This window comes from Poecilia formosa, unplaced genomic scaffold (genome assembly GCF_000485575.1).
Source record: "Poecilia formosa unplaced genomic scaffold, Poecilia_formosa-5.1.2 Scaffold17, whole genome shotgun sequence".
Lineage (NCBI taxonomy): Eukaryota > Metazoa > Chordata > Actinopteri > Cyprinodontiformes > Poeciliidae > Poecilia > Poecilia formosa.
This window is the reverse complement of record NW_006799956.1, coordinates 1998883-2016446: the sequence shown is the minus strand read 5'-3', so window position 1 is coordinate 2016446 and position 17564 is coordinate 1998883. Positions and strand designations below refer to the sequence as shown.

At 40.2% G+C, this 17564-nt stretch overlaps 1 protein-coding gene across 2 annotated transcripts in view; it reads right to left on the bottom strand.

The window, feature by feature from the left end:
• Positions 1 to 8190, bottom strand: part of tead4 (TEA domain transcription factor 4) — a 36113-nt gene extending 27923 nt beyond the window's left edge. For both annotated transcript variants that reach the window (XM_016668802.1, XM_016668803.1), the window contains exon 1: positions 8087 to 8190. In XM_016668802.1, coding sequence (XP_016524288.1) covers positions 8087 to 8099 — 13 coding nt within the window. In that variant the 5' untranslated portion in view covers positions 8100 to 8190. The remainder of the gene's footprint in view (positions 1 to 8086) is intronic.
• Between the last annotated feature and the right edge of the window lie 9374 nt (positions 8191 to 17564).

Here is a 17564-nt window from a genome sequence, read left to right as displayed (position 1 = left end):
AGTCACCAACTTCTGAGGCTGCCAGTTTGTTGATGTTCCTGGTTTTCTGTGCCGTTTCAGCTGCCTTTTGCAGATCCCATCAGAGATTTTCAACAGAGTTAAAGTCGTAACGGTCTTGAAGATTTTGGCCTACTGTGAATTGTTGCAATTCGAGCCACACCACTTTGGCTCGTGCATGAGCATTATGCGCTGAGTCCACGTCTGAGGAAACTAGTGAGTCAAAATATTTGAACTCTGTGCTCTTGATTCGCTCCTGTCCACTGATTTTGATTGTGCCATTGGTATTTTAGGTATTGGAGACGAGCAAACAACTGAATGATATTGACTTTTTTAAGGAATCTAATCTGCATCAACGGTTGAATCGCTGTAGTACGGTTGGCCTCTGTTAGCTGGTACAAAAATTGTGCAATCTGTTACTGAATCACTTCCTGCTAAAGAGCCCCCTGGTGGTTGAAGAAAGATCCACAAGAATTATACAGTCACATTTCCAAAGAAATTGCTTTTGTATGAAGCTTTTGAGGACTAAAGGGAAATCTTAAGCCCCACACATAGTTTCTGACACATTTCTGCTCCAGTCGCTGTATTCTTCCTGTTCTGATCTTATTTTCTTTTCAGGGGCGTAACGTAACCGTTCAGTGTTTATCAGGAGGTGAACTTTTCTCAAATGATTGTTTGAGCCCCTAAATACATATTTCTTTAATTGCTTGGGGATTAAGGAAGTGTTCCACATTTCCTGACAATCAAAGTCTTAAAAGGCAGAAAAGAGAACATTTTGTCAAAACTGCTCAAATTCTACAACCTCAAATTAACGTTCAGGAGAGATTTTCCCCTCTGGAAATTATCTTCACTTGCGCAGTGTCTCTGTGCAACAAGACTTTTCAAAGCAGCAGCGACGGGGGCTTCAGGTCTCCGTTGGTGAATGAACCAAGTTAAAAAAAAAAAAGTGTGTGTGGGGGGGGAATATTTTAAAAACCTCCTATCTTATTTCATGGATTTAAAAACCACATTCCTGAAGTGAACTTACTTTTCCACTTGACTGACCTGCCAAAAACATTTTACAAATTAGTATAAGAAACCAAAGCTGGAACTTTTTTCCCTCTTACCATGAATGATTTTTTAAAAATATTCCACCACCAACTGAGCAAAGGGACAAACTGCTTTCATCAGTGTGACAGTATGCCTTTCCAAAGTGGTCAGGTTCACATTTCAAGCATTAAACAACTTGGGAAGTCAAAGACGCTTCGCCTGATGCACTCGTATCAGATGCCCTACCACTCCTAGTGTGAGTGCTTGACTCTTCAAAAATACCCTCCAACACACCCATGAGATCAGAGAGGCGACTCAGTCACACAACGATGAGATCATGATATCCAAATCGGGGAGCGCAGACACAGAAGTCGCTCCCACCGAGGCTGTAGGAAAGTTCTACCGTTACAAATCGCTCCACAGCTTGATGTTGTTTATTGCGCCGCCCAGAGTCACGGAAATTTCTGGAGGGGGAATCTGATTCTGTAAAGATTTCTTGGGGTGGGGGGCTATGAAAAGTCCAGGTTTCCCCGAGTTCAAAGTTGTCGTGTCCTGTCAACCGAGAAGAGCTGGAGAATGAGACATTTCTAGTAGTTTCATCAGGATCTGATGAAAAAGAGCAGGTGTGAACCACTGCCTCGTGGTGAAGGAGGTAAACGATGCCACAACTGCTTAGATAAAATCTGATGCTGTAGTTTTGCTCTGAAAAATTAAATGTACTCAGTGAGAACAGAGAAATGTTAAACCACAACTTTAACATGTTAAAAGTGATTCTATGGGCTTTGCACTCATGCATGTTACACTTTTTATTGTTTTATTTTGATTAAAATATGTATAATTTTCCATCCTCTCCACAGAAATGTTTCATTTTGCTTTGGCCGATCACATAAAACCTTAAAAAAAACACACACAATTTTATGATCGTTACAAAATAAATTAAAATCTCAATAAGTTTTAGTAATTTAATGGAGGACATGATCAATACTGTTGATCAGTGTCTGGTCTCTTTGGTTTATCCAACCACAACGTTTGATATTCCAGATATCGGACAGCCCAACCTACTCACATAAACTAATCCTTAAAGGAAAAATACGAGTATTTGGAGGAGAATTTCATCCAAAGAAGAAATAAACCATGAGAGAAATTTGTTAAATTTGTCTCCCTGTCCTCAACGTTGTGGATGGAGGCCAAACAGAGGTGCAAGAGGTTCTACTGAGTATTTTCCAAAGTGCTGCCTCTGGGCCCGGCTGCTCATAAATCGGCTCTCCCCCGGTCCGGGTCCGACCATCGCTGACCTGGTCTGATTTCTCTCCCTCTGTCTTAAGAGTTTCTTCAACGCATTCCTGACATTCCTGTTTACTCACTGGCTCACCTTGGCTCCTGAATTTGCTGCTACAACATTGTTCTGTGTTTTTTTTGTGAGGGCTTCTTTTGTACAACTTCATGTCTGTGCAACAGAAAAGCAATGTGCTTTACAATTAAAATAAATTACTATTGCAATAAAGGGGAATAGTAGCTATAACTGTATCTGAAAAACACATTTTCTGTCCTTGTGTCCCACTGCTTCCTCTTAAGAAAACACAGATCAAATGCAGGCATGAGGAATCTCTAGGTCGGTTGTCATTTGCTCTCCAATAGAGTCGAGCGTCTATTAAGAGATGCGTAAAGGCTTATATCAAACTCCAATTCCAACAACATGTCAATTTTATATTGGTCCAGAACAATCTGAGCAGATTCATTTTCTCCAACTTGTAACAAAGTTGATCCAAAGCATTTTTGCCCTAACTCTAATCTTATAGAGACGTTTAATTGAGAAAAAACTGTTCATATGGAAGGGGAGATAGAGAAGTTTTTCAAGGTTAGATTTTTTTTCTAGGGGGAAAAATTAAGCATTCTCAATATCTAAATATGATCTGATGCACTAATCCCAGCCGTAATAATACGGCTGTCATCTTCTGAGAAGATGACAGAAACCAAGGGCGTATTGAACTGAATCAGAGAAGTAATGTCCGTAGTGCGGCCATTTTTACATGTTGTTTTTCATGGTGTTGACATAATATTGGCAGATATTGGTTATCAGCCATAACAGCAGTATTATTTTCTGGCATTGTCAGAAAATAATAATAATAATAATAAAAATAATACCGACATTGATCTCGGTGCCACCGCAAAATAAAATGTTTAACTTACATTTGGCAAAGTATGTCGCATTGGATGCAGTGACTCACCTAAAGCGCACTGCAAAAACACCGTTCAGTTTCTTTCTTTTAATACTTATCAACAACAAACTTTCGTTTTGTTGGAATCTTACACAATAAACCAACACAAACCGGCACATAACTGTAAAGTGGAAAGAAACTTACATATTGCCTTAAACTTTCTTACCAAATAAAAATGTGAAAAGTGAAAAGTATCCATCTAAACTATTATTCCAACAATAAAAATCAATTTAACCAAATGGCTTTAAAAGTAATGTACTAGTAATTAGTAAGCAGTAAATGGCACAATAATGAATATACTGATACAATCCTGTCCAACTAAATTGTCAAGTCTTGGCAAGGAGAGCTTTAGACGGAGAAGCAGCCAAGTGACCTGTGGAGACTCTGGATGAGCAACGGAGAGCCGTGGCTCAGGTGGGATTACCTATTGACTAGAAATTTATTGGACTTCTTAATCTGCAGTGGGAAGGAAAGAGACAAATAAAAGTGCCATTTAACCTTTTCAGTGAACGAAGTTGTGAAAGAAGAGGCCTGGCTGGATGAGAACAAAAATGAACCTTTTTGACTGAATGAGAAAACGTAATGCACGATACAAAGCAAACACTGCACATCACCAGGAACAGACCATATCCACTCTAGTACACGGTGGCGGCAGAATTATGTTGAGGGAATAATTTTCTTCAGCAGGAACAAGGAAGCTGGACAGATTTGATGGGATCATTGATGGAGGGAGATAAAACCCTTTGAGGCTGGAGATCCGTCCTCCGTCAGAACGAGAGTGCTAAAGACTCAGCCAAATGGTTTACATCAAAGCATGCCTGTGGCCCAGTCAAAGTACAGACCTTCATTCAATTCAGAATCTGTGGCCATTTCAACGGCTCAAACTCACACACCTTTACAGTTCAGTGTTTTCTAGAAGTGTCATTTTCCAAGCGTGCCTCGAGGCTTCACGGGTCAAAGTGGCTGGTGAATCTCTCAATTTACTGCCAAACTTTGAACCTGAGTGAAGACTCGTTGCTGCTTTCCGCTGACCTTCTCATCATATTCTCAATAAGGACGGCTTGCGCCTGAAGCATATTAGTCTTTCGCGACTAAAATCGTCAACAGGATGAAATGTTTCCCAACCAAACCTCAACGAGAGAATAATTCATTATGTTGTCAATAAAAACATTTTATGTTTCTCTTACAAAATGGAGCTCTATTTACTCTTCTAACACTGCCGTTCTGTCTCTCCCTGCCCCTCCAGAAAGTCAGATACATTAAAATGTGAGAAAAACATTTGTCATACAGACGTTTGGAAATCCAGAGAGACAAAACCAGGCAGCTGCACAAAAAAAATGCTGTGAGGCAAGAGCAAATGCAGCTAAATCAAAAAACATATTAAATAGGCATAAAATAAAATAATTACAATTGCAAAAGTGACTCACAAATCAAACTGGCAGATATATGACAGCAAATGAACAGAGAAGATAATTATATTTCCAGGGCTGCATTCTTCTGCATGGAGCTGTCAACACACGGGCACAAGTTTGGGACTTTTCCTCCACCGCTTGCAGCATGAAACCCTTTCACCACAACACGTCTCTCTGGCCCGGAGCAACACAAGGCAGGAAATGTTTTTCTTGGCAGATGCATGTCGAATTACTACTGGTCCACATAAGCGCCACAATATCCATGACACCCTCCCTAATAAGCAAGCTAAAAGGTCTGTTGAGCAATGGTCGTCCGGGTGAGCGAAACCCAGAGGGTTCTGCGTAAAAATGTGGAGCGTTCGTGCAGAATGTGGACTAAAGCATTCAAAATTTCTTTCAACGCACAATGTGAGCTAAACACATTCTTTGGTTTTGGTTGGTTTGGGACTCGGCATCATGTAGCTTAGGAAGGAATGGCGTTTGTGTCTCTTGATGGAATTTAGCCTTAAATTCAGAGTATGCCACTCTCAGTCGACAGACACGTCTCTTGGTTTGTTTTGTCTATGAATCCACATTTAGACTGTGCAAGAAGACTCAATGACATTTCTAAAACCACCATGTCATCTCTTAGCAATTTCAGGAATGCCTTTCAAGATATTCTTAGCAGATATTTGATTTGGGCACCTGATTTAATACCACCCATCAGCACTTTAACAACATTAACAACAATAAAGACCTCCAAAGAGGCTTTGCCTCGATTGTGGTTGCCTGAATGACTTGAGCTGTTGACCAAAAGTGACCGCAGGGATGGGATGGTGATAAGAGTGAGAGCTCCCGGGGCTGAGTGGACTGAAAAGGAAGGCCCTGCGTGGTTGTTTGAGGGCAACGGGGGTAAAGCAGGCCAAGCACGGCCTCGGTCTAGTCTTTTTCTCAAGTCATAAATCTGGATTTGTCACAAGGCTGTCGGGTTGAACTCAGGGAGCAGCTGGAGGCGAACTGAGAGGCGGACCAACCAGCAGACGCACTGACAGACAGAAGACGTTTCTCGTGAAGGACAAAGAGAACTGCCTGAGACAAAGACACACGGGTGGCAGTGAATCAAGGACACCCTGAACAAAGGAGTGCAACAGAACACACAAATTTCAATTCTCCCCTTCTGCAACATGGGGACAGGTGTGAGAGAGCTCTAGCATGCTCTGAGGCTCTGCAAAACATCACTGGCCACCTTGGTGTTTATTCGTTCACTCCTCATCCTCCCCTCCAGGCGCTCAAAGGGTAAACGTCTATTCTGGTTTAGGGTTACAGCCAAGTTGCCTTGAACCCCCGGGCTTCCATGCACACATGCCATTCCTGACAAGCCATCATGCTCCCGGGTGCACATCACCTGCCTCTGACCCCCACAGAGAGGAAGGGGTACCTCAATACCTTCCTTGTCAAAACCCGAACAACGTCGCCCAACGAGCACCGCCCCACCGAATCCCCGTGACCAAGAGTAAGACACCTGCGCCTCCCTCCTTTTGCCTCCCCCACCAACTATTATTAAAGGCTTTATAAGGGTTTAAGTGTTGATCAGGGAACGGCCGTGACCTCAATCGACAGCTACGCTAGGCTAGGCTAAGCTAAGAGTTAAAGGAGCTGTCTGGCACAGTGACAAAACTAGGCGATGACAGACGCCGTCTGAAAGCGCCACCGCCTGCGTCCACCCAGTTTTCCACCAAGCAGATCCATTATCAAATGGTCGGGCAGAAGGCCTCTCTCCGGCCAAACCATCTGTCACCAAACATCTTTCAGCAAAGTTCTGCAGCTAACAAGAAATATTTCTGATAGAAGATTGAACTCTAAGTGGTGCTAAATCTTACTATGTTAATAAACATGTAAGCGGACACTCTTTTGCAAAGTTTTATCAAAGACTTGTTGGGATGTGACCTTGCCTTGTGAAGTAAGTAAAAGCTATAATTATGAACCCTGCAGGTGGAAGTAAGTCCTTTAGGCTTCATTGTCTGTTGTATTTGTTTTGAAGACTTTTCAAAATAGACACATCTATTTGAAAGAGAGGTACTTTCTTTCTTCTTAAGCAAGAAAGAAAGTAGTTCTCAAGTTGCTTTGTTTTGTTGACAGTCAACTAAAACAGACCTTCATTTGGCTAGCAAACAATACTCTATCGCAAATGTTACAATGTTATAAAAGCATTGAAGAAGTCTCCTCTGCTTGTAAATCCTTTATCTGGCACCATTTTGGCTATTCTGTACAAAAAAGTAGCAGTGACAGAGGGGTGGACATGATACAATTGATCTTAAGCACTGAGAGGAGCATCACTGACGACTAATAGCAGCTAACAGCGCTAACTTTAGCATCTGCTCTGTAGCTTCTAGTCACTGCTAAGCTAAGAAGAAATTTCACAATTTTTCATGAGTGTGCACTACACTTAATCATCTCTAGTTCAAAACTGTACATGCTTTGGTTAATCAAATCTAAACTGGACAAATCTATACTGAGTAGTAACTCTTAAATCTTTAACCCTTGTGCGTACGAGGACTGAGGCAAACGATACAAGTGATATGGGTGTGGTGTCGGTTGGACCCCATTTGTAAACACAAGGGTCAAGGATTAAAAATCAATACATTTGAATCACTCAAGACTGGACTGGATTATTCGACAGTGGTTACAGATTCAGTGAAACACAAATTGTGGAACCTCTTATCTATTTGTGAAAATAAAACAAAACAAAAAAGTTGGGATGCTTGGTTTTCCCAAAAATATTGCTACACTCCCCACTTCCAATTTTAATAAATTTGTCAAGTGTCAACTAAGAAAAGAATGAAAATTTGGACTCAGGTTTTCCCCCAAAAAGCGGCTAAAATCTTGTTCCAGTCTTGCGAAAGTTGCAATGCTAAACCTCTAGGAAGGAGTGACATATCAAACCATCAAACTGAGGATTGTAGGAACTTCAGCTCAACAGCTGCAAAGGAAACATGAGGGATGTGACTCATAAACATACGGAGACATTATTGTATGTAAAAAAAAACTGAATACGAAGCAATCAGTGAGGGCAGTTTGACCATATCCAGAAGTGTTTGGTAAAGGATTTTTGTTTTCGTCCACACAAACTGTGACGGTTGTCATCAAAGTTACTGAGAGGCACTTGTAGCAAACTGATGTGTGGTTAAAGGAGGATGTATGAGAATGACATGATTACTGAAATGTCCAGTGGAAAAAATGTACTTTCGTTATTTCAATGGCTACACAAACAGGTAAGTGTACTTTGTTTGATAGATTCTTACATCCTAAACTATTGAAGGAGATTTAAATCAAGTACTTCCTGATTTGCTGGAGATGCATAATTATCCCTTAATGTGCATTTGTATCATGTTCCTTTAAAAAGAGTGAAAGAAACAAGGGATGATCACAATAGAGATGGGCGTACCGTACATCTTGCCCTCATCAGAGAGGATTATCTTCCTGCGGCCACATGGTGGATAAATTGCCAGGGCTTCCTGGAAGCTCTGCTCGATGTCGGGGCTCCACACGCCCTCGGCGTCGTTCTCCAGGGGTTTGTCAAGTCCATCACCCAGCTCCTCGCTCCCACCCCTCGGGGAGGGAGCCGGCACCCACTCCGCAGACGTGGTGGGGTGTCAGGAAGAGGACCACAGAGCAAGGAGTGGGTGTGGAGCTGGGGTTGGGATGGCTGCCGGCGGTGGAGGGAGGGAGAGGCTTTAATGAGAAGCACGCCGGCCTGTAGGACATCCAGAGGTGGGGTGAAGATGGCGACAATGACGAGCCTGGATGTGGTGACAATAAAAAGGAGAAATAATTTAACTTTAGGGTTAAAGTGGTAGCAAAGGCCGAGGCAATTGGGTAAAATTTAAAACCTCAATAAAGTCCATGGCTTGAGGAAACAATTGATTATCAATCAGTGACAGGGGGTTCAGACCTGTATGAAGTAAAGCACAGAGCAGGGGGCTGGTTTTCAAAACACTTAATGAGCCACAGAAGACGAGACTAAAACTGCAAAGATACAAAATGGCAAAGGGGCAAAATGGCCAGTACTCATTCACCAGAGACTGAGACTTGATTTCCCTTTGAGATCAATAAAGTATTTTAAACTGAATTGAATCTCAATGTGGTAAAAATAAAACTGCATTAAGTAAGACAAGAGGGATGGAACAGGTGGGGGGAGCTGAACGAGTCGCCATGCTCCACTGTTTCACTTTCTCCAAGAACTTTTTTGAACTGTTCCCTGTGTTTTTATTATTTATTTAATAACTTTTTAGACTGGTATTCCATAAGGGTCTCTGATATTCTCAAAAAAAAATGCTCAGGAGGCTAACAAAGGGGGACTTGCAACAGATTCCCATCCTGTTTTCCCTACACGAGTTTGTTTAAGATGTGCACACGGTTCCTAAACCTCTGGGTGAAGAGAATGAGACAGACGTCGGCTCCACCTCTTCCTATCGACAAGCACACAGGAGACAAATGGGAACAATGGTCGGACACAGCGAAGAAAAGACAGTCAGACTCATGAGTCAATGCAAACAGAGTTTGTCTTTGTCATGGGTTGTTTTCCTGCCGCAGTGAAACTATGACAACACCGTGTCCGTTTAAGCCAACAAAGGCAAAAGTAGCAAGCATTACGTCACCGCAGAGACTTGGTCAGCAAGTCAGTGTTACAGGCAGAGAGACAGAATCCACCTAGTCTGCCCCCACTTTCCGACCCTCGTCCGTCACGCTTCCCTCTAGACAACTGATCTCCCGCAGCCACTTCCTGCTGCTGAGAGACATCGGCTGAGGAGTTATCTGTCCACATTTCCAAGCTTGTGCGCAAAGATGCATGTAGACATGAAGATCAAACACAAGCAGATGGACAAAGGTTCGTAGACGATCACCTAGACGTCGACTTTGAGTCGAGTTTTTTTGTGGAACTGCTGAGAAACCAGATCTGTCTGATTGTATTGGAGGCTGTGAAAAACAGACAGTTTGACCTAAATGACATTTTGACCTCCACAGCCTCTCTGCCTGACTTTCTACTCATGAACCCAGGCAGACATTTAAAGAGGAGTGGCAAAAGCAAATGAGGTGGATTAGTGGTGTGGCTTAGCTCATGCCATCCATGTTGCCATAGATTAAAATTTCTGCTGCTGGTGCATTAAATCTTTTCAAGCAGACAGAGAAATTGAGTTTGCATGAAGTTAAAAACAAAGTGAACACTAAATAGTTGTGAGAGAAAAACGAACGAGGCTCACAAGAAAGTGTAAAAGCTGTTCATAAACCACTAGTAAACAGGATTAACTGATTAGCTACACAGCCTGTCTAGGAAATGTGTATCGCTAGAAACATTGAACTATTATCTAATAATCGATATACAATTCTTTATGAAAATATTCATGCTTTCATTCACGTATGCAATCACAGATTTTAATCTGCTTTGTCTGGATTTTTGTGACATACCAGCATGAGGAAGTCCGTAACTGTGAAGTGGTGAGAAAAAGGGACTAAAGCCTGTCCTTTGTGGGATAAAAATAATCCCACCAGCAACATAGAGGACACAGTAAACTTGTGTAAGAAGGTACTCTGGATAGATGACACCTAAATTATTATTTTTTTATACTGAGTTTGAGCAAAATTATCAAAAATGTAACTCTAAATGTGCAAAGCAGATACAGAGATGCTCTGAAATACTTTCAGCTCTGTGGTTCCATAAAATATTGAATCAGGAGGCCTAAAACCAAATGCAAAACACACTTTTCTTTTTTTTCTAAATTTGCAAAACATGGAAAACGATGCTTAATTTTCCTTATTCATTCCTTTATTGTAATGCTCTAATACATAAAGTTGCAATGAACACATAAAAGCTTGTGTTAATGTGACACAATGTGCAAAAGTTCTGTCAGTGGCCTGAGAACAATAATAAAAAAAGGAGACACTGGAGAAATGTAACAAAACGTTTTCCTCTGTCCTCGTCTAAACCAACTTTTCTGAACGTTGCACAGAAGCAACTCAGAGTTATGCAACGATTTATTTTGTGTTTTTCACAAAGCCCGAAATAAGATCATGAGCCACTCAAACAGTCAGCTTTAACAAACACAAAGTTTCAAAAAAAAGAAAAAGAAGCAAACATTACCTAATGCGACATTTCCATTGTTTACTAAACTGATTTTAAAGCACCTGCGACTGCGACCCGGGGCGACTGCAGGTCAGCGTGAGATTTGTAGCCGCCATAAACCTTTAGAGTGCAGCTCTGTGCCTCGCTCAGTGTATCCGGGAGGTTAATTAAACTAAGCCATGTTTTAAAACAGCCGCCCCCCCCCACCAACAACTCCCACTTCTTCCCTCGCTCCTCCGGCCGGCTTGCTGGTCCTCCTCCACCGCCCCCTCTCACTTGATCTGCTCAGTGGGATAATCCCCCAGCTGGAGCTGCGGTCAGGGGGCCAAGAAACCAGCAGACCAATCCCCTTCGCCCCTTACACAACGGCACACACACCGACCAAATCAGGCACACTAACACCTTCATGTTATAGACAAAAACCCCACTAAACACAGACGTTAAGGCGCAGACTCCGTCTTTGACACGTCGACACCATGCATTCTGCAGGGGTCACGATGTCTGTCCAGCTAAAACTAACACACAGCAACTGAAGGGAGACGTTCTTATGAGTCTGCAGGAAGCTGGACCTCTGTTCACCTTTGACCTGGGCTGCATCCAGACAGGCGGGCAGGTCTGAAGGCTTCACTCGTCAGTTCAAAACTTAGAGTAGAAACTTGATTACTACTGCAACTACCAGTTATTTTAGTAAGGATAAGTGATTTTTTTTCCAACTAATCACTCAGCCTTTTCATGCAATGTTAGAAATACATTATAAGATGCATATAAACAAATAATTAAATTCCACGTTGAAATAAGAAAATAAGCATTTTATTGCTGAAAATACAACAACATAGTATTCCTTTAGTGAAGTAGGGCTGGGTAAAGCTGAAACTGTCACTTGATAAATTTGGGGTAAAACATATTTACATATTACAAATTTACATATTTATCTCAAATGTACAGTTTTCAGTATGTTGTTCTTTCAGGAAACTGAATTGTTAGCTACTAAATTAGCTGACAATTATTACAACAATCGAGTAATTTAACTTATCGTTTCAGCCCTGAACTAGATACATTTACTAATTACTTTTAGTAGTTTTACTGTCCTGTAATTTTTTACTTTAACTTGAGTTATATTATTATGATCTATTGCTATTCTTACTGGAGTGAAATTTCTGGATTCTCTATTCAACATAAGTAACTTCAGTAAAGAAAGAACAAACAGATTATATGAAACACAGACACACACCTACAGTTTATGTGGAAGTGAGATTTCTTGTTATTGCACCAGATTTGTTTTCTCACGTTATTTTCTGTCTGCTGGGCGTGTTGGAGATAAGTAAGACACAGTAAATACAATTTACTGGAAATAGATGAGCCTAACTAATACGTTACATGCTGTAGGTATTAAATTTATGTAAAGTTAATTTTTTTAATTATTTTTTAAAAACTGTTTCTTCTACCTAAATGTGCTACTTTGTACTCATTTTAATAGCTTTTTTTTTTACATGCAAATTCTTCCATATTTTATATTTTGTCTATTTTATGGCATACTTTTAAAGTATTAAATCAGATTTTATGATCGATTACTCAGGACATAAGTAGCCTTTTTGTTTTTTTGTTTTTTTACCAAATACTTTTTCACTCTTACTTGAGTAAAATTTTGTCTACTCTGCTCACCTCTGAACATGTGACGCTTGTCAAAGTCTTTTTAATCCGGTGAAAACTTTTAAGTCAAAACTAAAATCAGACCTAAATATTGGCTTTGTCTACTTGCAGTGACTTTGCTGCTCCTGCCTGCGCCACTTCCTGTTCTACATAAGACCTGCGAGTGTGTGTGTGTGTGTGTGTGTGTGTGTGTCTGCTCAAGTGGCCAAAATCTGCTGCACTAATCACATGGGGAATGCAGGGGGGCAGGAAATATTTGGGATATAAAGCCACAGTGCGGGATGGCAATAAAGTCACTGTGAGAGCTGGTGGCAACCAGCGTGTTTGTTTTGCTTGGTGCGAGTCCTGCTGGGCTGCATCAACGAGAACTTAAAGGCTTAACCACAGAGCACAGGGTTTTATGTTTTAGATGGTGAAGACTTATAACAACCACAGAAACGTCTTGAGTCAAACGCCACACTTTCCCAGGTGCCACAGTAACTCTACAGTGTTTTTAAATGTGTTTCTTTAGACTCTGGCTTCTTTTACAGTTTCTCTCAGTTGTCCACATGAGACTCTTTTTTGAGAGAGGTACTTCCTCGGCACATAACGCATACCAGGGTTTCCCCCAGTGTATTATAAGCCTGGCAGGTCACCAGGCTGTACTTGCACCCTGCCACTCTAAGCATGGTTTGTTTATTTATTACAAGTTTTTTATTCACCAGTAAGAGTGAAATGGTTAGAAGCACCATGGCAACGATCAGTAAGTGAACATATAGAGACTGAGGTCGGGTGTCTTTTTGTTCACCCACAGCCGGTCTCTATACGGCAACAACTTAATCGAATAAAGTGACAAGTCATGGATAAAAGATCCAAAAATATTGGATGCTTGAATTAGGTTGAAGTGCAAATAAAATTATATTTATTTTAATTGTATTTCTTTTTATGTTTGCCTTTCTAGGATCACAGTTGGTGTTTAGGTATTTCTGATCATCTTTTCCAGTAACCCATAATTAACTAGACACATTTCTTGTCAAGTTTAAGCATTTTTTTAAAAATCAAACACACGCTAAAGCCGTACCACTTATCAGGTTTGCTAACCTGAAAACGGACAAAAACCGTCCCGAAAGAAGTACAACAATCAAATAAATATGTCTGAATTAATGACAAGTGCTTTATAAATAAACAGCAGAAAAGTAGAGATCTAGATTTTTCCTGTCGATATTTTCCGATTCTACCTTTTTTCACTCAATTCAATTCAATTCAATTCAATTCAATTCACACATACTTTATTTATTAAAAAGGAAAAATGAAACGTTTAAATCACCAGCATGTCTCCAAAGAGTCATCATGGATAGTGATGCTGTGGGCAGGGAGGATCACCAGTAGCAGTCAGTGTTGTGATTAATCAGAGGAGGCTTCTGACTGAAGACATTCCACAGTAACATGTCGTGAATGACACCATCAGCTGTCGGCAAGCCCTGCTAATCCACCTCATTTGCTTTTGCCGCTCCTCTGTGCATTTCTGTCTGGCCGTATTGTCAGAAAGGTCTTTTTTTTTTCATGATAGGATTTTATCCAGTTTAAGATTAAGATTTTGTGTCCTGCTGTTTTTAAGCACACATTCAGCAAAATGTCGACATACAAGAACTGGACATAAATACAATTATGAAGGTGTTAAAATGTAAAACCTTAGAGAAATATCCAGAAAACCCAAAAAACTTTTAAAGAAGATAACCTTAAAAGACATTGTGCAGAAGAGCTTTATGACTTTTGCCCAACTCTCTGTGTTCTTAAAGGAATGTGGGACAGATAGAGATCATTCACACAATCAGCTAACGTGTTTGTTTTATTGATTGAGCATTGAGTCTGAAGTCTTTAGCTGATTAATCTAGTTTCTAGCAGCTGTCTTCCCGGAACTCACAAACTTTCAGCCTTTCAGATCTAAAATCTAGATATCAACTAATATCTATGGATAAAAATCCACAAAATACTTTTGTTTGGTCATAAAAGTCGAGGAGCAGGAAGACAAGACACTGTAACACAAATAAACACTTTGTCATAAGCTTTAGTGTGTGGCGTGTGGAATAATTATCCTGTGCAGCCAGTAACAGATGTGGTGAATTAGAAACCGGGTATTTAGGACTTTAAACCTCTGTTAGCTCCTAATGTGTTTGGGAAAAGTTGTAAAAGAAAAAAGAACAGAGGGTCTGTAAGCCGGGCAGACAGACATGCAGCAGGGAGGGAGGTGCAGAAAGGCTTTTCTCTCCGCAAGGCTCATATCTGAGGCATTATTCATTTTTCTTGTGCAAGAGGGGGAGGAATGATCACTATGTGGGATGAGCACAACAAACCAGAAAGGAGACAAAAAAAAAAAGAGAACAAACTCGTCTGCTGTGGAGTGGACCCGCTCAAGGCGATGCGAACACGCTGAACCGTTTTCTCCTCGCTCACACACCATTACACTCCTTTCTCTTTCTCTCTTTTTTTTATACCCACACAAACACGTCCACCCGCACGCAAAATGCTAAAACAACGAAAACCTTTAGATTCCAGCATAACAGAAGCACTCGTCTGTCTGAGACTGCAGCGAACTCGATGGTTATTGAGACAAAGGATAAGAGGCCATGGAGGGAAATAAATAAATAGACAACTCCTCTGGCTTTTGGCTGGACGGGGCGTGAGGGGGGGGGAACGTTTCAGGGGGGGATGTGACAGGTGTTTTTTTTTTTTTTTTCCCTCCTCCCTCGTCTCCTTCCACTCATTCGCCACACTGCCTCCCATCCACCTGTTGCTCCTCGGGAAAACACACTCCTGTCAGCTGCTGCGGTGCGCACCACACGACACACGCACTCACACACACACGGAGCGGCGGCACTTTTACACCGCAGCTCGTTAAGTTGAACCGAGATCAACTGAAACACACTCTGTCTGCTGCACGAAGACACACAGACACACACAGTCGGTTGGTAGCTGGAGCTCTTGGTCTTTGTTTTAACAATTATTCTAGTCGAGGGGTTTTTAGTTATTATTATTTTATTACTTGAGGGGTCAAAAATATGCTGGTAGTCATGAGTGGTTTTTAGTTTCTGTTAGAAAACGTGTTTAGTCAGGCGATTCTTTCCGACGTTTCCCTCAGTTCTCACCTATTTACGAGACAATTATCCCACCAAATGACAAGACACCATAATAACACGACGATAGATTAATGCAGTCAGTAAAAGGTACTGTTGAAGCTACATTTATAAGTAAACTCCTGTCCATGTTTCAACTGCATCAGCACAGATTGGTCAGATCAATACCTCCCCGTTCTTTGTTTCAATACGACAAAGACGCAAACATTCGTATTTAGACAGAAATAGTTGTTGTGATAAACTCAACTTCGACATTCAGAGTTAAACCAAAACAGATTAAAGCCGTCCAAATATTTCCAAATACAATGTTTATAACAACACCATGAGTAATTCAGATTATTATTATTATTATTTCACTGTGGTTTCTGACTCCCTGAGTGATTTTGTTTTGCTCTTTGCTGATGTTCGGCCTTGCGGTCAGTTCCTTCATTAGCTGCTTTGCTTTCTGTTTCACTTTTCATTTTTCCTGACAGATTTTATCGATGATTGTTGCCTTTTTATCAGCCTTACCACAAACATAATCTACATGTATTTTATATATCAAAAGAAAATAAATACCTTCAAGGTGAAATGTACTCTTTTCCATATCCTGGTATTTAGGAATATTATGTGAAAAGCTACACATAGCATCTCCTCACAAACTCGTATTTTAAACCAGTAGATCTCAACCAAACAAAAACATTTCAATAAATTGTGTCGTGGTGTAAACTAAACTAAAAAAGTCTGTAATATTTGTTTTTAAAGCAAAAAAAAAAAAAAAAAAAAAAAAAACAAGCATTGTAATATAAACTCAACAGTGTGGAAAAAAAATGCTTTTTGAGAATAAGTCCTGTCTGCACTTTGTCATATTTTTTTTAACTTAGTTGAATGTGTTTCAACTACAATGTAATGTTTTTAATTTCTATCTGTGATTTATTTTGTTGAGCTTACATCAGGCACAGGGTCAACAGATCGAAACTACGCTTCTAGATAATTTTGGTAGAAATACATTTAAAGTGCATGTGCTTCTTGTGTGAACCTCAGAATAAAGCAGGTCAGAGTAAACATGCCGCGTTTAAAAGCAAATTAGTGCAGACAGGCCCACGCCGAGGTTGAGTCGGGGCCAAAAGCAGGATTTGATTTGGAAACCCACTTGCAAGAAAATTAAATAAATAAAAGAAAAGAAAGGAAAAGAAAAGAAAAGAAATCCTCGCCCACCCGTACCACCATTTTTATTGTGGCCCAACAACTAATTCCCTATATTGATCATTTGACATTGGTTTGCATAATTAAGTGAATAAATGAATGAATTAAGGGCACTTGAGGTGAAGTGTTTGCAAATTAAAAGCTGCTACTAAATTGTGAAAATGCTTTTTTTTTACTCTCATAATGTCAGTCTCTCAGTAGAGTTTGAAAGAGGTGGTCAAGTTTTTAGGCAAGGCAGGGGAAATCGATCTGGGTATATTTGTTTGCAAACAGTTACAGTGTGCATGAACTGTTACTCAGAACAAAGAAAAATTAATTGTTTAATGACAGAAGAGCCCAAAAAAAAATGGTTTTAAAGCAATTTCTCATAGCATGCACTTTAAAGAAATGTGATTGCATGACGCCAGTAACTAATAACTAAACAAAAGATGTAACTTTGAGTGATTTTTGTCAAATAAGGGGTTATAATCTGCAAAATTTATCAGATGGAAGAGCCTATCCTGGCATCATGTAGAACTAAGATATAATATATATATATTTTTTTTTTGGAATATAATACATATTAAAATGAAACTATAAGTAAGAATTTAACATTTTATGACACTATTAATTCATGAAAGTCCTTAGTTACAGTGAAAAACAAACCAGCACTTCATGGTTAAAGTACATGGATAGATAAAGGATGTAAGAAAATGCATAGTATATTATGGCTTGATGTCCTTAGCAACCGCTTACTTCACTTCAGGTCATGGCCAACTCTTGGTTCATGTTTTACAGAAAGAAAATGTTCCATAAAACCTGATGCATAAATACTAATGTTTTATCAATATGAAATTTACACACATTTTATATATATATA